At 39.2% G+C, this 23,772-nt stretch overlaps 1 protein-coding gene across 5 annotated transcripts; it reads left to right on the plus strand.

Moving 5' to 3' along the window:
• Positions 1-762: 762 nt before the first annotated feature.
• On the plus strand, positions 763-19,459 carry GOLGA5 (golgin A5). 5 transcript variants are annotated; one of them, XM_083838869.1, is made up of 13 exons: positions 763-1,136; positions 1,659-2,245; positions 4,974-5,195; positions 6,225-6,444; positions 7,004-7,127; positions 7,928-8,131; positions 9,263-9,433; positions 10,087-10,215; positions 12,119-12,217; positions 13,250-13,475; positions 14,748-14,853; positions 16,174-16,237; positions 18,049-19,459. In XM_083838869.1, the coding sequence occupies exons 1-13, from the start codon at positions 1,054-1,056 to the stop codon at positions 18,127-18,129; spliced, it is 2,316 nt and encodes a 771-aa protein (XP_083694995.1). In that variant the 5' UTR covers positions 763-1,053; the 3' UTR covers positions 18,130-19,459. The 5 variants fall into 5 exon arrangements, with proteins under 5 accessions (XP_083694995.1, XP_083694997.1, XP_083694999.1 ...); XM_083838871.1 differs by having other exon boundaries at positions 980-1,136; positions 1,630-2,245; XM_083838873.1 differs by having other exon boundaries at positions 980-1,136; positions 1,630-2,239.
• The last annotated feature ends 4,313 nt before the right edge of the window (positions 19,460-23,772 follow it).

Consider the following 23,772-nt stretch of genomic DNA (forward strand, 5'->3'; position numbering starts at 1 on the left):
ATGAGGGAGGTATTCTTTTCTTCTTACCCAACAATAAACACTGGTCTGAAATTATCTAAGGTACTTGGTGTGTACTTCAACCCCATACACACAAAGCCATAGAAAAGTCTCCTGTTTGTACGAAAACTTCCTTCCTCCTGAATGTGCCTTTTATATATTTAATGATAACAAATACTCATAAGTATCACTCACTGCTGGAATTGTATGTTATTCCTTGTAGTTTTCATTTATAAAAGTCAATTTTTAAATGTTTTTTTTCCTTTGGTGGGAAGTGAAACTTGCCCAATAGAGCAAATCTATCTAAAGAGAGTGCTGAAGAGGTTCTTTATGCCAAATCTCTGGGCTGGAGTGTTCACAAGACCCTTTTTTGTCACGCAAACCTCCAAATCACGGGGCTTTGAAAAAGGAAATGGGCTGCTTGAATTCATTGAGGATCATGATGGGTCATCAGGAAATAGCCTGAGAAAATCCTGAGAGACTTTATGAAAAGGAAGACAGAGACTGGAAATACACGGGTTTAGAGCTTGGATTATTTCTTTACCAGTGGAAACCCCAGGGTACTTTCTTATAAAGGAGTCCATAAGGATGTGGGAAGCCCTCGATTTGCCCTCAGCTCGTCTCTGAGACCAGTCCCGATACCTTAGGTGAACTTTATCTAAAAAAAAAACAGGACAACTTCAGGCTATTTACCCGTTACCCACATCACCTTTGCTTGCACAGCATCTTTTAAGTACTTTTAGGCAACATTCGCGTTATCGTACAGGACATGTGCGTGGGAGGGATTGCTGCAAGGCGATAAGGGAGCCTGCACACGAGATAGGAGCCGTGCCCGCAGCACCACCCCGCCAGGCGGAGCACGGCGGGGCTGGGGCTCCCCCTGCCCCCTCAGCGCCGCACCGCAGGCAGCCCGCGCTGCCCCGGGGGCGGGGACCGTTCTCTCAGGGCCGGTGACGTCACCCCGCGGGGGCGGGCCGTTACTGGGGGCGGGGTAAGGGCGCTCTCGCCCCGCCCCTCGACCCGCGTGTGGGCGGGGCTTGTCGACGCCTCCTGCGCATGCGCGGAGGAAGGGGGGCGGCCCGGAAGGCGGCCACGTCTACCGGAAGGGGTCGGCGGTGCCTGGGCCGCGGCCTGCGCCGGTGGGTCGGGGGCTGGGGGGGCCGCGAGGGGCGGTGAGGGGCGTCTGGTGCCGCGGGCCGCGCGGGCTGGGGGCGGGAGTGTCTCCCTCTGGGCCTCACACCGAAACCTGCAGGCCAGGCTCGTAAGGAATGGGGTTTGTCTGTGTGTGTCTGTGCCTGTGGTAAGCGTCCGGCTGCTTCTTGTCCTCCCCCCGGGTTTGGGTTCTGTCACAGCAGGCTTTGTTGGGTGTTGTTGCTTCAGACTGGCTGACAAGCTGGGTGCTCCCTGGCAGCTGCTGGTGCTAGGGACAGTTACATGGGCTGATGGTAAAGTCTAGGTTTTGTGCATTGTGCTCAGAAACTGATTTGTGTCCATTCATTATCAAAACACCAAAATCTGAAGCTAGCAGTATTAGCATAATTACAGCCGTAACACATGAACATAGCATTTTTTCAGGTAACTCCTACATCTTGTTTTATCAACACCTGTCTGATTTTTCTGTGTCTTTTGCAGCTCATGTTCCCGAAATTTTAATTTTGTAGAGGTCATCGACAGACATCAATCATGTCCTGGCTGGTCGATCTTGCTGGAAAGGCAGAGGATCTCCTCAACAGGGTCGATCAAGGTGCTGCGTCGGCTCTGAGCAAAAAGGACACGGCAAGCAGTGCAGTTTATGATCACAAGAATTTGGACTCTGCCAATGAGTATTCTGAACTGCGCCAGCATACAGGAGAGCTGAAGTACCAGACGTCATCCAAAGCAGCCTACATTTCCTCAGCAGCTGATAATATTAAACACCAAAAGGCTACAATCCTAGCAGGAACAGCAAATGTGAAGCCAGCACGTAGGACATCTTCGGAAGTTGCTTCTCCTGCAGAAAGCGTTTCCACACCCAGAGCTTCCTCACATTTTGTGAGGAGAAAAAAGTCTGAACCTGATGATGAGTTGCTATTTGATTTTCTCAACAGTTCTGAGAAAGAGCCTAATGGACGGATGGACTCTAAAAAAGAGAAGAGCAAGGCACCTGTTACTCAAAATCACTCTCGGACTTCAAGCATTAGTTCCGTGTCTACTAGCACACAGAGTGGAAAAACTACTGAAGATAATTCCACCAGGAGCCAAGGCAATGGTAGTTTAATAATACTGAACCTAGACACGTTTAAATCCCACATGTTTAGGGTAAGGCTAGGTAACAGATTTGCTGACACTTGAAACATTTAGCGGCAGTAGTGTGTCAAATGTGTGGAGTTCAGCAGGGCCCTTAACATTTTCATCACTGAGATTATCACGCTAATTTGGCAAGCTCTGTAGGTAACACGTAAATCCTGTGTGTTCTCAGTACACCTCACTGCTGCTGCTCACCTCGACCTCCCCGAGCTGCAGGCTGACCTTGCATCAGCTCCCGTGCGTCCCCACTTAGAAGCGTAGGTTCTGGTGCTGCTGTGTTTGTTCCATCGCCCAGGGGCTCTGACCTGGTGATGCCGTGTAAGCGAGGCGGTGACTTTCACCACAGCTGGTAGGTGGTGCTGGATGTTGCCCAGTGCCCCACCTGGGGTAACGTGAGGTTTTCTCCCTTCTGCCACGAAGGGGTGAGCTGTCAAACTTGCATGGCCTGCAGAGTGGGAAGTTGGATGTGGATAGGCTGTTGTAGAGCTACAGGCTTGAGAGTGAGATGGATGAGGCCTTTGGGTTTGCCAGAAGTAGTTCGTTGCTGCAGTCTATATCCAGAGCCTGAAATAGCTTCCAGGCCAGATGGTCAAAACCTGGAGCTATTCTCAAGTCTCTGCTAAGGAGAATGCAGCTGGAAAGTGTCAGGAACTCATGTTCTTTATCTCCAATCTATATCCTTGCTGTTGTTTCTTCTATAAAATTGAAGCAAAGGATTTTATTCCTTAATTACATAGTTAGAATATTCTTTTTTCACAACTTTGAGCATTTGAAGCACTGTAAGTGCTAGTTTTTGGCTAACTGTATCAAGTGTGCTGAAGAGTAAAGATGTAAAAAGGGGTCATTTCCAAAGATGTGACTGTTGCATTTCTGGGTCTGTAACTTTTTAGTAAGGCTTAATAGTTATAAGTCAAATATGTAAAACGACAACATGGCATACTCCACCTTGATAATTGATGCTCAGGGAATATGCTTGTTTTGCTTGGTGTGGTCCCTTGAGGTTTCTTCTGAGGATTTTTGAGTGGAGTTTTGCATCTTGGAGCTGCCAAGTGAGGAAGCATGCAATTAATAAACAGAGTTGGAGAACTCTAGCTTCAAAGGCAACTGCATAGATACTGCGTTTAGATAGCCTGTTTAACAGTTGTTGAAACAGATTATGGTCCGTTAGCTGTAGACAAAAACAATTAATGCTAAAGTTTGTACATTGCCCTGGATGCAATTCAGTATGTGCTATAAATGGCTAATTTCTTGCTTTATTAGCTTCATTAATCTCTTGAGCTTTCCAGACGAAGGAATACAGATAGATTGTCTGATACTTTGGAAGTTGTGTGAATGAATTGAAAGGAAGGAAACAACATTTCTTGGAACCATTTAAATAGGAAAGAGATTTGAGAAAACGTGGAACGAATTTTGCTCTCACTGCAGCTACTTGCTGGTACGTTGCTCAGCATTAACAGTCTGACCCGGCTCCCTGGGCACCAGGTGATGTGGCCTGTTGCAGTGGTAGCCAGAAAGGAGGAGCAGGTTGGCTGGAATCACAGAGTGAAATAAATAACACGGTGGCAGCTAAACTGCAGTCTTGTGTTGAATTTGTTGCAGTCTTTCCCCGTGGATTTTAATGTTACCTGTCTGGGACGTACTGAATTCAGAAGTCGTGGTTTTGGATCACCTGCTCGTTTGCTCCTTGTGTGATGTGCTGTCTTATGTTAACACTGGTGCAAGGCTTCCAGCTGTTTGCGCATTGAAATCAAGACTGTCAGAGTGGCTGTACTAATTTCAGTCTCGATTCCAGCGTGCGGACAGCTGGAAGCAGTGCCCTGGGTGTGTTTGTGCGTGCTGGGGAAGGGCTGTAGCTTCCACCGTCCTGGCAGGGGATTCTTCAGACAGCTGCCAGGAATTCCCTTACTGTTCCCCTTGTGGTTCTAAGATTAAAAAAAGTAAGAATCTGTATTGCGGTTTCCATAATGGAGAGAATTAGTTTCTGTTGGCAGAAAGCTTTTAACAGTTTGACAGAGTATTATCTACCGTGCATTTTCCCATTAGAGAAAGGAAAGGTTACACTTCTGCTTTGAGTCACTGCAACTATTTCTCATGGTAAAAGTACTTTTAAAAAGCAGAATTGTCAGTAAGATGATGTTTTGACTGAAGTGATTCTTAAAATGCGTTTTTACATAAAAGCAACTAAAACGTGTAGCTGCGTGGCTGAATTACGTATTTAGGTTTGACACCAAAATGATAAAGTATAGCCATCTGGACAGATTTTTTAAAATAAAATCTATGTCTGCAAAATCAAACTCTTAATGGAAAACCAGATGAACTTATACATAGCAACTACTGCAATTTTTAGTACTTTTAATATCTTCTGTTACTCTCTCAGCTTCTGAGGACATCTCCGGGCAGCATAGTCATGAAAAAGTGTTAATATCTTAGAATCCTGAGGAGAAATTTAATGACTTTTGTCTTGCTGGATTAGCAAAATTGCTGCATGATGCCTATATACTGTATCATTACCTGTTGTGTGCAAGTCCATGTGGAGAAGCAATGCCATGTTCCATTTCAATATAAGCTATTTTGATTATTATTTTTTTTAGATTAAATGCATTTAACCACCGGTGCATAACATGAAATTACTGTTTGTATCAAGGTGATCTCCAAATACATTCAGTTCTAACTTGTTTATCCCTGTACAGAAACTCCAGACAGTTCAGATTCTGGTCTGGGGGCACAAGTGGATGGCGTGAAGGATTCGTCACTAAGTGCAGTAGCTAATCCTAGCCTTACAGCTAATGATGATTTCAAATCACACGAGTTATCCAATCTTCGCCTGGAGAATCAGCTGTTGCGGAATGAAGTTCAATCTTTAAATCAAGAAATGGCATCATTAATTCAGAGGTCCAAAGAAACACAAGAAGGTACTGTAGTTTAGAAACTAAGCTATATGATATAGTTAAAATGCTGGTATAGGAAATAATGCTGTGTTAGTGCTGAAAATGATTACTGTGTTAGTGTTTTATAACTATAATAAAGTCTTCCTAGTTAAATTAGTATGTATGACTTACCGAGCAAAATGATTCCTGGATTTCAGAATAATGAACTGGGAGAAACAAAAAGTCTTGTTCAACTACAAAAATAACACAAATATTGACTAAAATGATGTAGTTGAGTTAGTTTCAAAACTTACACCTTCTTAAAACAACGTTAACAGGTGTTAACATTATTAAAATATTCTTCCCGCCTTTTAAAATTCCTGGCAAAATAGTTATGGGTAAATTCCTTTAAGTGCTTGAAACCTGACTACTTTCTGGCTGTAAGCTATGATCTCTAATGCCTATAAATTGACATTAAAATATCAGATTTAATATTTTTGTATGATTTTACGAGCTCTTTCAAAGCCACATGAAGTGGCAAATATAACAAATGAATATAAAAGCACTTAAGTAATAAAATGTTTGCCAAACTGCTACAGTTAGGCACATGACAGAGGGACTGTTGTTTTTTTTCTGAAGTAACTGTATGAGCCAGAGAGCTTTTATCTCCATTGAAGCTTAACATGTAATCTTTGATTAAACACAAAAGTCTAGGTGAGTATTCAGGTGTTATTTTAACACTGATGTATTTTTCCGCTGACCGTATTTTAGGTTGATCCTACTGTCATATTGAGTTGAACTAGATGCTTTACGCAGAGGTTTCCAAAGGTTTGCTCACACAAACAGAGCTATTCAGCAGTAGGTTATTGTAAAGGATGAGGCAGGTAATGTTGTCGGAATGAAGATGCCAGTTTGGAGATCGTGTCCAAATGGTTATGGGTCTGACAGCCAGAGTCTGGCATTTGTTATGTCTTGGTAGCTCGCAAAGTTTCAGCGTTACTGACGTGCATCCTGGCCACTTACACTTGGAATTCTCTATTTGTAAAAACTTCAAAAAAATGTTTTACTTTGTAGAATTGAACAAATCCCGGGAAAGAGTAGAGAAGTGGAATGTTGATCATTCGAAGAGTGACAGGATGGTTAGAGAACTTCAAGCTCGAGTTGATGATCTGACAGAAGCTGTTGGTGCCAAGGATTCCCAGCTAGCTGTGCTGAAAGTACGGTTGCAAGAAGCTGACCAGCTCTTAAGTTCTCGTACGGAAGCTTTGGAAGCACTGCAGAGTGAAAAATCACGGTACATCGTAGTTTCAGACTTCATGACTTTGCAAATAGTAGTAAGCTTCAAAATTCAAGGTAGATTAGTCTCTTTAAGAATAAAAATGAATAACTAATGTGGGCAGATTGCATCAAGTTTTGAAATATGAACGTTTACGTTAAGCCCGTTACATCATAGCTGGCAGTGGAAACTGGGTAAATGAATATTAAATAAGAGCAATTGCCACCTCATTGCTGAAACACATTTTGTGTAATGTATTCACACTTATGTCACAGGCCTGAAGCTAAAGATCTCAAGAAATGTTTATCTTGAAAAATACAATTGCATACCCACACATATAAAGACTTTTTGACTTACGTCAGTACTGGCATATGAGTCTGCCCCTGGATGCTCCAGAATATAGGTCAGGGAGGGACTGCATGAGTTACTGACTCCACACCTCACAACTGGAGCCAGCTGTGTTCAGTAATTTACTGTGTAAATTTTCAAGATTGGTCTTAAAACGAGGTAGTTATATTTCTACCTTAAAGTCGTACTAGATTTCTTATTTCTCACCTAATATGTATTTCGCTTTCAGGATAATACAAGACCACAGTGAAGGGAGCAGTCTGCAAAATCAAGCCCTTCAAACCCTTCAGGACAGGTTACGTGATGCAGACTCTGCACTGAAGCGAGAGCAAGAAAGTTACAAACAAATGCAGGTTAGATGGGAAGATTAAAGAAGAGTTTCAGACTCTCCTTTTGAGATCAAATCTGTGAGGTTCTTACTACTGTCTTTTCCCCTTGACTGTATTTCCTGCTCAGGGTACTAAGCGCTCGGAAGGATGTGTCTTCTACTGCACTAAGCATCCTTATGATGATAGTTTAATTTCTATGTTATTTTGAAAGCTTTATGATTAAAAGGTTTTGAAAATTGATGCTGATTTTTTTTAATGTTATCTGTGATGTAAAAACGTATTTTAAAACCAAATCTGTAATCAATTTAATTTTCCATGTGTGGGTTGTGTCCCCACCCACTGTCTCCCACAATTTTAGCGTGTAATCTTAAGAATATTAGGCTGAGCGATCACTGCTATGATAAATGTGGTAGTTCATGTTGCTAGAGACTGTGCATTCCACATTTAGCTTGGCCTTTATTATACATAATAACATCTATGAAAATCCTTATTGGTGTTCTTTTTTTTTAAACTACATCAAAATATGGCAGTTGAAATTTGATAACATTTTTTTCACAAAGACCTTGCTTTTTGTTTACCAAGTTTATGTAAACCATAAGACCCACTTCTGATGTGGGAAAGAAATTTATTTTCCTGTTCTCATTTGCCACTTCCTTAAGCTGGCAGGATTTCTTTGACATAGCAGTAATGCATCTCTAAGTTGGAGGCAGTCGATGTGAGGTGGTGTTTCAAGTGTAGTTGCTTTTAAACTTTTATTTCTTGCTTTCTAGGTTAAAGCTGAGACTGTGTTTAAACACAACGTATTGTTTCTTTATTGCTAATAGAATGAGTTTGCGGTGCGTTTAAGTAAAATGGAAGCAGAACGTCAGAAATTGGCAGAAGGGATAACTGAAGCTGAAAGAAAGTTTTTAGATGAAAAAAGGCGAGCTGATGAGCTTCAGCAGCAAGTCAAAGTAACTAAAAACCACCTAGAATCTGCAAAACAGGAGCTGGCAGACTACAAACAAAAAGCGACTCGCATACTCCAAGTAAGCATTTGTTTAAAGAAATCCAATTTGACTTGTACACCTAACTTTTTAATGTGTTATGCCTCAAGTAATTCAATCTGTGTTTTTTCCATGTAATCTGTAATTTACTTTGGGACAGCTGTACAGGACAGCTACCAATCTGCATTTTGTATCTCTAAAATTTAAGTTTACAGATTGGGATTCATAATTAAAATGGAAGTTTGGGTTCTGAACTTAAAGAAATATCCAAGTGAATCATTGCACTTATTGTGCAACAGCTGTCAATGTATTCCTCATCCAAGAGCCTGATCATAGGCAGATAGATACATAGATGTAACCTACAATTTGTTCCACACCCGGTGTTCTTTTGTCAAGAAAATTGCTCTATTCTGCTTGAGGCTGAAGCATAGCATGCCATGGATGCTTATGTGTAAATCAAAGAAAATATTTTTATATATACTCAAAGGTTGCACTATATAAACAATGGCAAAATTACATATTTTGTGCATTACTACTTAACTTATCAAAGTTAGAAAAACCAAACTTGGCTAATTTGAGTTTTGTTTGTGAAAGTTAGCAAAATGTTAAATTTATTTTAGAATAATGAATTTAGTCTGATATCTGAGGACTGTGTTTAAATCATCATGAAGAATACAAGAAGCATGAGATCGGGAATCAGTGTCAAGCTAACGTTAGGTTGATTCTGAATAAAAAGGTTAATTTTGTTTCCCAGAAGAGTTGTTATTGTTTTTGGTTCTTACTTGGCTTTGTTGGCAGGAGAAAGGATAGACTGAAGCTTTGCCTGTAATGTCAGTCTACTTTCTTGTGTTACCTGGAAAGCCAGAATTTTTATCTGTGACGTGTTTAACAATCCAGGCACTTCTAAAAAGAAAAACGGCACTCTCCTTTAGATAACACAGACTTTCAGTAAATCCAGTCTAATGGCACACAGGAAATCAGAAAAAATATCAGTAGAGAAGCATTTTCAATTTAAAAATCTGTAGGGTCATTAGTAACCTGACTAAAAGAACAGGTAAAGCAGTTTGTTTGCTGTACATCTACCTATGAGTTTTAGAGCAAAGCCGTTTTGACAAGTTGTTTTTGAGCACTTTTAAATATTGCCGTCAATAATATATTGATTTATTATTTCAGTCCAAAGAAAAGTTGATAAACAGCCTAAAAGAAGGCTCTGGTATTGAAGGTATGGATAGCCATACTGCAAGCACAGTGGAACTGGAGGAACTGAGACATGAGCGTGACACTCAGAGAGAAGAAATACAGAAGCTAATGGGACAAATACAGCAGATGAGAACAGAGCTGCAGGTAGCTATGATTACTACACGTCTGTGTAGTTAACCATGTACAAAGGACTGTTCTTGTGTACTTTAGGGCTGTTGCTTCTAATGTTTACTTGTTTACTTGACCTAGTATTAAAACAAGCCAACTTTTTCTCAATGTGGGGCAAATACCTATAGATACCCAGTTTCTTCTCATGTTCTCTCACTCCTCATGGTGGGAGGAGTATTACAGCTACCATTCTTTCTTTCCTCACTATTACGCGCTCCTTTTGAGGTAAGCATTTCTTTCCAAACAAGCCTGGTGACTTCTGTAGAGACTACAGTTGCTTCAAGGATTAGTAGCCCTTGCAGAAAAGGATATAGGTAATCTGAGTTGTCTGGGGCATAATTGGCTCAACCCAGCAGCAATGTGCCAGCCTACTTTACACAATTGTAGCCACTAGACAGTAGAAGGGAAAAGGTCACTTGGATGCTTCTCATGTTTACAAAATGCATATATCTTATTTCTATTATAATAAAAATATTCTGTATAGAATGAGTGAATGTCACTTATTTCATTCACCGTCACCTTCGGTGTACTTGGAAGGAATACTGAAGATAAAACTTTCTGCTGTTACCTATGACAGATTGCAGTATTGTTTGAATGTTAGTGAAATGGGAACATTCCGTTCATTTCAGGATATGGAGACTCAGCAGGTGAGTGAAGCTGAGTCAGTGAGGGAGCAGCTTCAAGACCTACAAGAGCAAATAGCAGCACATAAAATGGCCAAGCAAGAGGCAGAAGCTGAACTAGAACGGCAAAAACAGGTAAGGAATTCTTGAAAGCTGATTGGTCTGTCTTATTTTAGGCCCCATTTGGTGTCATTGGTAGAACATTCAGCTTAATGAGAGAGTAGCTTATATGGTATTTAGATTATTTTTTCTTCCTGTATTCCAAAGAAATCCCCTTATGTTTAATGAGTGTCACTAGGCCACAGTGCAACCTGTAAGAAACAGTACTCCTGATAATTGGAGATCTCAGTGATGAGAATCATCATATCAAGAATAAATATGACCGTGGGGAGTGCACAAAAGTGATCGTGACCTTAGATTTTATTCAGCAGGGGAACAATTCTACAATGGGGGTATAGTAGGATATGAAACTGTTATTTATATCAAGAAATCTAAATACTGAAAGTGGTTATGATAGGACCTCCTGTGCCCAATTTCTACGTAAGATTTAGCTCTTCAAACAGTGTTGTTGTAATACCAAATTCATAGTCTTTTTAATCTACTCATTACTCAGTTCTGAAGCTAAAGTTTATTACTTTCAAACTGCTGTATGAGACAAATAGCTGGCAAAATGGTACTAGTGAATTTTGTCAGATCTTGTCATCTTTTTAAGCAGTTTTGTGCAAGAAAGAGGCAGAAAAAGGCAAACTCATATTTTAAACTAAATATTCAGTAGAAATCGGACCAATGCTTTGCATCCTATTGAAATTTCTGTTTCAAAAAAAAAAAAGCTCATGTAAAGAGAATTAATAATGAGGAAAGCAGGAGAGTACACTGTATCTGCTAGGAACAATTTATCTTACAGGATTATCTGTCCTTGCAGAAATTACATTTTAATGAGATGCTAGCAGCTTGAACTAATTAAAAGGCAGAAGTCGAGGTCTGCTCTTGATGCATAGCCGATGTTTATTATATCAAAGCAGATGGTAGTTTGTATTATGTTACTCCTGCCATTCTGAGGGGTATATTTTAAGTCAATACTATGTATAGAAAAAGTGAGGTGAAGACTTTTTTTTTTTTTTTTTTAAAAAGGCATTATCAGTTATTACAGAAAAGGAAGTATTCCTTTTGATGACATACAGGTACATGTGCTTTTAAGGTAATTGTGCATTGATAACTTAATAGAATTGTGGTCTGTTCTATCTGGGAGTTGCTTTAACTTGCTGTAAGGCTTCTGAGACTGAAGATGGAAAATAAGTAAAGGTTATTTCTTATATTTTTCCTTCAAACCATCAGATATACGATTATCTGTATTCTGTAGCAGCTGATAGCTGAAGTGGTACAGTGATTTGAAGGCTGTCTTAAATTAAAAGATAAGTATGGTAGGTCTTTAACTAGGAGTTAAAACAGCCACTAAATCCTCAAAGAAACAAAACTTACAGTTAGTTTTGCTGGTCAGGAACTTGTCCCTTGCTAATGTTCCTTCCCATTTCCCTGTATTACATTCATTTATCCTAAACTTTTAAGGAAGATCTGTGTTATACACGGGTATAGATAGATATGCCAAGATTTTGATTTTTTAACTTAAAAAAAAAAATATGTACTATATATATATCTTCAGTTGATGGGTTTGATTTAGGAATACAGATTCGCCCAAAGTATTTCCTAATTCTTTAAGTTATATGGTATCATTTAAAGACAGCAATATAATAAACAGAATGTAAGGAAGATAAATCATGTTCCCAGTGAAATCTCGTGAACTAGTCTGGACTAGTATTTGTTAGGTCAGTCTTCACAAAGGAATTTGATAGTCTTTAAGTTCTGCCTTCATACTCAGCTCTTTTTTTTTCCCAGTGCTAGACAGAAACTTTTAAATTATATTAATTTTATATTTGATTGCAGTATATTGCCTACTTGTTTTCTACTGTGAAACCCTTGATAAGAGAATGTCTCTCAAAGTACACATGTATGAAAAAAATCTTTGTTATCCATTTCATAGGAACTCCATTATACTGAGGAGGAATTGTATCGCACAAAAAACACTTTGCAAAGCAGAATAAAAGACAGAGAGGAAGAAATTCAGAAGCTCAGAAATCAGGTACTGTGTTTGTATAGAAAATAACTTTATTACCTTTACTTATGAAATCGGGGTTGAAACCTATTCATTTGCTTAAACTGCACAAAAGACATAAAATTTCTAGTAATGAGTTAGTGTGTACTTGTTTGCAATACAGAGTAGAGCTTCAAGTGGAGGGAGTACAGGAAGGCAACCACAAAGTAGTAAATAACGTAATTTTATACTTACGTGTGCTTTTGTCTTCAGAGGAAAAAAAATCATCTGTGACCCAACTAGACCTGTTGGGGTGGTGCTGGATCAACACTCTTTTTCTGAAAACTAAAAAGTCATTGGGTCATCACTATTTCTGCAGGGATCCTTTTAATTGGGTATAGGAACATAAGATGTCCCTCAGACTAGTTACCTGTCTAGCCTACTGTTCAATCTCAGACAGTGATAATGAGGACAGACTGTGAGCCTGGCCACTTTCTTCACTCCCTTGTGCTCCTTCATCATCTGCAGTTGTGTTAGACATGTTAGAGTTTTAAGTCCCTGCTAATTTCTGCCAGTATGTTTGTGGAACTCTTTTGCTTAAATCAGTCTAATCCCTTTTGGAACCTTCTGATAGTGTCAACCATCATCAGCCTCTTTCGACAGCATGAAGGCATCAGCCTTATTTTGTGTAAATTATCTTAGCATAATAAAAAGTCAATATTTAAAGAAGCTGATCACCTACGGTCAGCTATGGTCAGCTGTACAGTTAGTGTCAGAAGATTTGGAAACTTGTGTAGTGTGGTACAAAGTTCGTGAGCCTTTTGGCAGATGATTCTTCTGGTAATGTTGGTTTCAAGAATACCTGCTACCTGCCCTGGTACATTATGTTCCACTTGTATTTCTTGATATCTCACTGCCTCTGGCTCCTGCTGATTCCATTGTCTCATCATTGAAGCTACATCTTAATGGTATATGATGGCTCAGGTCTAAAATGGGAGCGAATAAACGGGTTTTGCAGTATGTCATATTTGTCAGATTTTGAACGTGTTCTGATTTTTTTTCCTTTGCTTTGTTTTTTAGCTCACAAACAAGGCTCTAAGTAGTAGTAGTCAGACTGAACTAGAAAATCGACTTCATCAGCTGACAGAAACACTTATTCAGAAGCAGACCATGTTAGAGAGCCTGAGCACAGAGAAAAACTCACTTGTCTATCAACTGGAAAGGCTTGAGCAACAGCTGAAGGCTATCCAAGGCAGTAGTTCTAATGGACCTTCCATTAACATGTCAGGAATTGATGGTGCTGAAGGTAAATAATGAATGCTAATATTTAAAACTCTGTCCTTTCTGCAGTTCAGCCTTCTGTATTTCCTAATGTCTTTTCCTGTAGGTCTGAGTTTATAAAGGAAAAAAATAATCCGAAAATGGTGCTTATAGCAGAGACCTTGTTAGCAGCAGCCAGTATCAAAAATAGTTAAATTAAAACCTCCTTTTTGTCTGTAAGTGCTGCTAAGTAAACTTAATAAAGCCAATTTAATTCTCAGTACTGTGACACTTATTAGAACCGTCTTATTTACAAATCCTGTCACAGGTGCAAATAAATCTGTCTTTGCGGGTTTAAACAGAATCTTAGAAGCAGGAAGTATTGTTCCCTTTCAGAAAGGTGTTGGGAGGTGAGCATTAACACGGAACTTTTGAGAGCTGATAAGAATTTCCTCCTTTCTTTCTGTTCTTCTTGAAAAGCAGCTTAAAATATGGGGGTTCTGCTTTTAGGTGGGTTTATCTGTACTGTGTAGCAATCATCCTGTCTATAGGAGAACCTCAGCAGACAATACATGGTTTTGAGATGTTAGTTTTCAGAGTCAGTTTGAAATTTTATATATATATATATATATGTATATATATGATAAGTGACTTTAAAAGCAATGAATGTCATTTTACAGCTCTTAAAATTCAATCTAGGCTTTTGTTTCTTTGCTTGTGAAAGACAGACCTTTAAGAAGGTCAGGAGAACTAGCAAATTTGAAGTATATTTCCTTTTGGTTTGTTTTTAAGCAATTTCAGTAAGTTTCTTTATGCAATTAAAATTAATCTGAGAATCCTTTTTGAATAAAGTTGATGCTTAGTAAAAGTATAAATAAAATAGAAATATTTGGAATATACAAGTTAGTATCATAAATGCTGTCAAAATTTTACTGTATGAGAAGTAAAAGCAAAAAAAGCTTTACAGTATCAAACCTGTTATTTTATATACCTAATAATAGAATTATTATTGCTTAATAGAGTTAGATACCAAGCTTTTGGTATCAATATTGTGTCTGGGATAAGCTGTCCATCTTATTAACTAAAATAAATTTTTAAGTGTACTGAATTGAAGAGATGCTTAACTTGATTGTAAGTTTATCAGGAATCCTTCCCTCATGCCACACATCCTTGCCTCCATCAAAATGGCACTAACAAATCATATGAATCACTGTTTTTGATTTTTATATATCTTTGTCGTAAACTATTTATTTTACTTAGACAATAACTTAGCTGGTTTTAGTTTAATGAGATGTTTTGCCTTCTTTCCTTCAAATAGGTGCTCGTATGCGTAATGTTCCTGTCCTTTTCAGTGACATGGATACTAACATGGCAGGAATGTATGGGAGAGTTCGCAAAGCTGCCAGTAGTATAGATCAGTTTAGGTAAGAGTGTGCTAAAGGAATACATCTTGTAATTACTGGAGTCCTTTTGCAGTTTTCTGTGACACAGCTTCTGTTTTGAATTGCTTTTATCACAGTAAAAGTAAAAAATAATGACGCTAATGTACTGAGTACAGTATAAATTACTAAATATTGACCTAGTTCACTTGCGCTTTCCAAGGATATAAATATCCTTGGGATGTTACAAGCTATAGTAAATTATTCAGACAGTGCTCTTGTATCCTGTAGGTTTTGATACAGGAGGATCATTAAACTATATACAAAAAAAATAACCTTTTTCTTTACCAACTCCCACCTTTTTCACTTTCAGAGGTTTTGATTGTGTCTGGGATAAACACCGTATGAGTATTAGTGAGGGAGTGTTATATATGCTTGGGGACTGTCAGTTTCTTCTGTTTAGGCATCCTGATGAAGGCAGAAGGCAGGATTCTGGGTTCTGACCTGGTACAGCTGTTTACCGTAAAAGAAAGATAACTTTTCAAAGAACTAGTAAACAAAAATCATGCTGGACCCAGCAAATGACTTAATTTGATCCGTTTTCTCAGCAGTTAGATTAATTATCAGTATTTACAGCAAAGGTCTGCACCAAAACTTCGGTCAAATACCAGTAGAAAACAAAATTAGGTAGTGCTTTTTAATCCTCAGATATCTTAACAGGAAATCCTTTGCGCTTTCATGGTACTCTAACTTCATTGTGAAGAATATTGGGATTTCCTTGATTGGAGCCTATTATCCGAGATGTTTTAATACTCAGTTTCATTTGGCAGTATCATAATCACTTCAGTATCCGCATGTGTTTTTTTTTTTAAAGCAACATTATTGAGCAACAGTGCACATCTAGTACAGTATACTTTGTAGTGTTGTAGCAGTAAACTTTGAAAACCTGTGTCCTTTTCATCTAATAAAATACAAGAATGGTGATCTGTTAGATTTTACAAATGAGAACAAGGTTTTTAGATGCTTCAGTCTTTTAAAAAAAGATTCATGAAAGCTCCTCAAGTAACAAAATTTGACAAATTTGTGAGTTTAACATGCTTATATCACTTCTTGAGTCTTAGCTCTGTTCACAAATTCTGGGCCTAGCATATGACAAAAAAAAAAGTACGTTTAGTGGTCTGAATTCTGAATTTTCTCACTCCATTGAATGTCTTGAATACATGAAGTAAAATTCAAGTCAGAAACAAAGACATGTATATAACATCGGCTGTAATTTGAGTTTGTGGTGAGTAGAATGAGAGGAACGGGATTTTTTTTGCTCAGTGCTAACTTGTACTTGTTTTTTTCTCCCTTACACTTCTATAGCATTCGACTGGGAATCTTTCTAAGACGCTATCCCATAGCAAGAGTCTTTGTAATCATCTATATGGTGAGTAAGTTTTCTTCAAAGTAAGAATGTAGTGTAAGTTTTCTATAGTCTATTCACGTAGTACATCTGAAATTGAAATTTGATGTTTAAAAGCAAAAGGCTGTATAATTAACTTTAACAACTCAATGTTGGTATTTATTTTTTTTTGAGTAGACTATTAAGTAGTACTTACAAAACAGCATTCTGGAGTTATGTTGCTTGCCAGTTTTCAGTTTTTCCTATGAATTCTTGGAATAGAATTCTAAAGACATTCATGTGACCACCGTTTAAAAGACTGTAGAAAATGGAGTGAGAATTGAAATACAAAATAGTACTGTGACCTGTATACACTGAGATCAGGAAATTGACTTCTGTTGTAGGTGCTCTTAATATTTGCCAATCCACTTTTTTTCAGTAATTAATAATCATGCTTCTCTAGTAGCTGAAAAAGTAGCAAGTAAAGTTGTTTTTACTAGAATTCACCAAGTAGTAGAAAGTTGTTTGTCCACATTAGGTGAGATTGTCAGTTGCAATTGATAAAAATGAAATTCCTGCCTTTTCCACTGGAGGGCAGATGTCTGTCAGTTGAAGTGACCTGTGGTAAGGTATTTGTGCAATCTGTCCTGCTTGAGAATACTCATTAGTCAAGTCTTTGAAATGAAAGAAATTACGTTGCTTGAGAACACATAATGATTTCTCTGAACAGAGTCTCTGAGAACAACTGTCACTGTTTCAGGAAATAGAGCAGAGGCATATAAATAAAGGAAATGACAATTTTCCCCCTGTGATGGTTTCTTCCAGCCTATTAAGTACTGTAAGGAACAGGGCTCTTTAATTCCTGACTTCTCTCTTTCTTCATGAGTTAGGCTTCCCAATATGTGAATAAAATGCCTTGTGCTAAAACACTGAAGAATTTTACTGCCGAAGCTACTCAGTAATGGTTGCACAGGAGCCCTCTGTTGGGCAATCAATGACAATTACCCTTTTTCAGCTGGAACCTTGGCTATGACTATTGTAATTTTAATGCGTAGGTCTTGTTTTTTGTTTGTTTTGTTTTTGTTTATTTGTTTTCTTTTAAGGAAATATGGCTTAGGTACTGTCAGTTATCTCCCTTGTTACACCCCCAGCAACTGTATTTGGTTACTGGAACAGGTTCCCCAGAGAACTGCGGCAAGCTTGGTGCCATGATTGCTTCAAGAAACATTTGGACGTTGCTCTCAGATGCATGGTCTGATTTCTGGGTGGTCCTAGGTGGAGCCAGGAGTTGGACTCGATGATCCTTGTGGATCCCTTCTAACTTAGGATAATCTATGATTCTGTATAATTTCAACAAAATTTGAATGAGAATTTACTTTTCTACGATGTTCATAAGAATACCTCAAAACACTGCCCTTAGTAAGGGGAAGGAAAGGAGAACTCAGCTGTTTTTACACTGTCTGGTATCAGTCAGTTGGTGCAGGAGCTGTGGCTTACCACTCGCTCTAGGCTGATCACACGATGTGGTTTCTGTGGGCTAGGCTGGGTACTGTGGAGAACACCTGGAGTTACTGGGGCGTGGATGGAAAGAGAAGGCAGAGGACATAAAGAAGCCGCCTAGATTGCTATAGACTTATTTTTGCTGCTTGTATAAAATCTTTAGCTTTGTGTGAATGGTGTCTTTGGAATCTGACTCAGCATTTCATTGTGCAAGTAAGAATTATTTTTTTACAAGTAAAAATAGTATGAAAAATACTTAAAATATTTGTACAGAAATAGCTTCTTTTAGCTCACAGTGTTGCTGTAAATGATGATTGTATGTGCTGATAAGTTAATGTTTTCTTCTCTTTTCCCAGGCATTGCTTCATCTATGGGTAATGATTGTTCTACTTACCTATACCCCAGAAATGCATCACGACAGTCCCAGTGGCAGATAGACCGAGACAGGACCATATGCTGTGCTATGTAATTTGGACTGGCAGTGTATTTAGAATAACCAGTCCAGAAATACTGGCAAACTTTTTCTCATGGTGTTTAGGAAGAATGAAAACGATCATGCCTGACTTATCACTACTTCTTAAATACACGTATAATACTATGTAGCTTTTCCAATTTACCTAAAAAAGCATCAGTTTCCTGAAGAAATAAAGCTATTAAGTTAAGCTCAGTTTAGCTTTTACATTTTACATAAACCTTCTCATGGTTAGTGTAAAAGATAAAGTTTGCACCTACAGAGAAATGCAAGGATTGCTGAAGTTACAGATAAATAAACTGTTTTAGATAGTGCTGGTTATGGGCTATGGTCAGGTAAAAAACTGTACTTAGCAATTTAAATAAACCTTTCTTTCTGGTTTCTTTCAGTCTGCTTTTGCACTTGTGTTTTTAACTTTGTAAATAGTAGTCTTTTCTTTAAGGAAACTGTTAAGCTGAAAAAATAACAATGGATTGGTGCAATATCTTTTTGTAAATAAGCTGAAAAATAAAATATTATACATTTTTCTTAGCTTTGTACTTCAGTGCAATAGATGTATCTTCCATATCAGCTGAATAGTGGGGTTGCCTATTTAAATGCTGGTACTAGAGCTTTATTGGAGAGAGAGAGAAATGGAGGTTTCAAGAAGGAAGGTTCAAATCCTTCAGAAATAATGGTGTTTCCTTTTCCTCTTGAAATTTATGTATTTTAACTGCATTTTCTTATATACCTCTCATTACTATGTGTCTTAATCAGACCTTATAATCACTGAAATATTTATTTTCTAAAACTTTAGGCACCTAATTAAAACTATTTCTCTGACAGATTTTGTATAATGTAAAAATAATTCTGTCTAAATACTTACCAAATGTACTAATAAACACATCTCATCAAATACATCTCATCAAAGACTTAAGTAAAACCCATAAAATAAAACCAAATCTACTGTAATAGTTCTCTTGTTAGACTGGCATTTTTAATTATGAATTCTTGATATACTAGCACAATAATACAAGGTCACTTTCTTTCCTTAAGAGTTTTTTTCCTATGTAGTACTCAAAGCTGAGTAATGAAAAGATGACTAAAAGCAATTTGTCACACCTACTCTAATGGATATAGTTCAGTCTTCATGTGACTTGAACACACTAAGCTTTGGTCCTGTGCACGAAGTCTGTCATACTGTCTCCTATGGAAATGTTACAGTGGAAAAATGACTATTGCTGCTCTGATTCAGATCTAGTAGAGAAAACTGAAATGTTTTGATGAATTAAATAATAAAAGAGCATTTTCAAAAAGCTGTTTCTGTACCCTCTGTGTTACTTCATGCACTTTTCCTAATTCCTGTTATTAGTTTTGTTTTCAATTCTGATACTCAAGCCATTCTTGAACCCTGTGGAGAGCTGACTGCTGTAGAAGGAGGTCAGATATGGGCATCTGTAAAACCTTATTCCCTATATTTATTTATTTATTTATTTATTTATTTTTGATTAGTTGGTTGGGTTTTGTTTTGTTTACTCTAAAACATCCAAACAACTGAATCTTAGCACCTGAAGGAGGTCAGGTATGGGCATCTGTAAAACCTTTTCTATATGTGTTTTTCTTGGTTGGATGGTTGGTTTTTTTTTGTTGTTTTCTCTAAAACATCCAAACCACTGAATCTTAACATTTTGGGTACTCCAATATGCTGTGACAATTTTGGGGAGAACATTTTTGGTGGTATAAGCCCTTCACCTTTGCTGGCATTACACCAGCTGCACAGCTATTCCTGCTTCTCTCTTGCGTATTTTTTTTCTATTTTTTTTGGAGATCTTTTAATCCACTGATACTTTTTTTTTCCCCTCCCTCTACTGGAGTAGAATCAGCCTTGTGTTCTTGACCCACGTAAGCATATGTTGCTAAGATGATTCTGGTTTTTATTCCTTGTCCCAGAAATTCACTTTTTTTTTTTTTTTTTGCCACTTCAGTTGACATCATTGCTATCTATTTACTTTTTTTTTTTTTAATTTGTGTTTTTCCTATTTGTGAAAGAGGGGCACAGCTCTTTGAGGGGAGTACCTGGTTACATTTTGATTTTTAAAAGTTGCAATTTTGTCATGCTGTGAATGGGTATGGTTTCACCTTGTAAGAAATCTGGAAGTTGGCAGCTTATAGTTGGAAGTCCTCGCCGGACAAAGTTCCGTGGGGAGGATTACATGGGGTAAGGAAAGAAACATTCCTGTGCCACTATAGGCTATACTCGTGTAAGCGACCACCTTCAAAGCTCTCTTTAAATCACAGAAATGTGTGAAAAGCCTTTGTGATCATGTTAAACACTTCAGAGTTACACAAGCAATACAAAGAACTACTCCTTAATGCTTTTGTTTAAATAGCGGGTTCGTTCCCCCCACAATTCGTGTTAATAAACTGCATATGATGAGGTGCAAGAGCACACAAGACCACGTAATGGAGTCTATCTGGATATAAACGTCGGATTTTAAGTCGAAGGGCAAGATGGACTTCCTGCCTGGGATTAGTAGCTCTGGTCCCTGATGTCAGCTGTCCTGCTGCAGCCAAGTGTGCTCCAGGCCAGAGGCGCTGTAAGGACAGCGTCAGCCAGCAGCTCCGGCGAGGGAACAGATGGCTTCGGGGCGAGCGAGGAGCTGCTGCTGGCCTGCGTCTTAACCGACGGGAGGATGTTCCTAGCACCAAGTCTGTTATTTAGGGCTATCGTGCTACGGAGCAGCTAACCTACCCTGACTTCATAGACTAGCATAGCAAATTTTATTTTATTTCTTAATAAGCATTTTACAGATGCTGGTCCTGTCTTTGCACCAGAAAAGAAATGGCCATAGGAACTCACAGAAAATAGGAATCTCTTCCAGCTGCAGCATCTCACTTTCTTGAGAGCACGATAGACCATTGTGTGGCTGAAGAAAAGTCTGTCCGTCCCTCCTTCCTTCCTTCCTTCCTTCCTTGACTGAAACTCGTCCAGGTACCACGTGTACGTCTTTCAAGAAGAAAGACGATTTTGAAAGAATCAAAACCAACCAAACAAAAAATGATGAAGAGAGGGCTGATAGAGAGTACCTTTTATTATTATTTTATTTTTATTTTCTCCTTCCATCTGTGCTGTTTGCATATTATGGTCTGGGGTAGATGGCGCATCACTCTGGCCTTTCTAGGGGGGAGCTTCCCCCTCCGGGCAAGACACGGTGGCCTCAGGGGGCAGCTGGCAGGCCACAGGCAGGAGTGGCACAGGTAGCAAGAATGAGAGTGCGCTTTTCCTGATGTTTTACAGCCTAGAAGAGGCATGTTTCTGTCAGAGGCCAGCTACCTCAGTACGCGTTCAGTTAGACACGTGCTCTCACCAGGCTTCAGTTTCTGCAGAGAGAGCTTTGGGTGAGCACCCACGTGCCCTGGCACAACAACGAACTTCTTTGCCTTCTTGATTTGCTGATATTCAGCCTCTGGGCTTCAGCTGCTCTATCAGGTCAGCCATGTGTACCCAAGACCCTGCACAAAGGAAGGGACTTTACTGCTTCATTGCTGGTAACAAGGGAGGAATCAGACTTGTACAGTCATTAACCTACTTATTCCTGATCAGTAATAAAGGATGCTACTTCACTTTGGATATTGCTTTTCTTTGCCTCTGTCCTTCTTTGCTGATCAGTATTTCTGCTATGCTGCTGGGTATTTAACCATAAAACTGTAAGGCAATTTTTATGAATAACTGTTTGCAAATACTGAGAATTCATTAGAAATTTGGTGGCTGTCCCTCTGTACCTTGCCATCCTGCCCTATGACTTGATTTCAGAAATCCTTGACTGGAAGCAGGCAGACAGATGCTACCAAACCAGAAATTACACAAGATGAACAGTAGCTCACGCAATTATCTGCATTAGGGTAACAAGCATCCATGTGCATGCACTCATATAGCTCATCCTCTTAAATGTCATTTCCTTTCCATGTGTACTCATGAATTTATTCTGTATCTTATGGGGACCTGGTACTGGCCTACTGACAGGATCAGACCCTTCCATTGACTTCCACAAGCAGTGAGAATGATCTGAGCTCTCCCTACCTAAAGCTGCTTCCTGGCAGCATTGCTTGAATTCAATGCTTCTGTGTCAAGGAGCAAGCGCAAGCAATCTGGCTTTGTGGGGAATGCATCCAGTGCTACAGGCAGCTCAGGGAACGTGGGAAATCCGGGACGGTTCAATAGCTCCGAAGTGTGAGTGAAGCAAAGGGAGGAAAAAACGTGGGCCGGGAGCACAAAGACAGTTTCTCAAACTGGAGGGGGGGAAAAAAAAAAAAAAGCTGCTGATTTAGGATTAATGAACTCTGCTAATGATGTGGTTAGAATTCTGACAGGTCAAATCTCATGTAAGAGACCTCTTGTGGGAAAAGATAATAGAGAAGGAATGACCTTGTTGTGCTGTGAATTAGACTCCTCTAATCAAGGAATCAGGAGCTTGGATGGGCTTTCATCTAAAATTGACTCTTCCTCTTACTTATGCTGGAATATATCTCTTTTCAGACAGATGTTGCATATGCAGCTTTTTTAAATTTTATTTGTAGGTTCAGATAAAACCAGGCAAACTGTAGTTTGGGCCCACACGTGTTCAAGAGAAGGTGCAGGAGGACACAAGGAAGCAGGATTCTGAACTCTGAAGCAGCAAGTGGCTGGGCTCCGGGCATCCTGCCCAGCCAAGCGGCTGTGCTTGAGGAAGGGCTGTGGCAAGAAGATGATGTTCTCCTTTGCTATGGCTACCTCAGCTGTAACTAATCAACTGCAGCAACATATCTGATGTGATATAGGAAGGACTGGGGTTTGGAGGACTGCGATAGATTGAATTTTGGTGCTGTGTTTTTATTTTATTTTATTTTCATGTAGAAAAGGAATCTGTTCTGGCACTCTTGCCGAAGAGGAACATGAACAGAGAGCACCTTCTCCAGGTATTGACATATTTTCTCAAAAGTTTATAAAGAAGTTATCACCTCAATACTAGTGTCTCACTGCAACCTGGAACAAAGATTATTATTTGTATGAAAATTCAAGCCATAATTAAATCCTGAAAGGTTCTATTAAGAAAATTAGGAAGCTTGTTGAAAGTATTTGTGTTGATCTCTTCAGTGGCAAGAAAGCATAACAATTCCCAATTAGTGTTTATTTTGTAATTAGAAAACAAACTGTGCTGGGGGAGCGCTGGGAAGCACCTGTCCCTGCCCAAAGCCGGGGGTGCTCCCGGAGCTCCCTGCCCAGGAGCTGCCACCTCCACCACAGCGTCCCATGGAGGAGCCCTCCCGCTGCCACAGCTCGGCACATTTTTTGTCTCCTCACAGATGTAAAAGATGAAACCAAGAGCAGAAATTCGTGTTTTCTCAGCTGTTCATTCTGATGCTCAAAGCCTCCCGGTACAGCAAAGCCAGCTTAGCTCGAATTGCATCTTGGTTTCTGCCAATTGGATGTGCAGACCGAGACTTTCCCAGGTGGGGTCTCCTAAACGCCTACTTGTACACCTGAAGGAAGGTGTCTGCATCTTGTTTCTGAAACTCCTTTGGGCCCTGTTAACTTGACAGGACAAATTTTGAGCTTCATGAGACGCTCAGCTGGCCGCGAGCTCTCCAC

This window comes from Anser anser (genome assembly GCF_964211835.1).
Source record: "Anser anser genome assembly, chromosome: 5".
Taxonomy (NCBI): Eukaryota; Metazoa; Chordata; class Aves; order Anseriformes; family Anatidae; genus Anser; species Anser anser.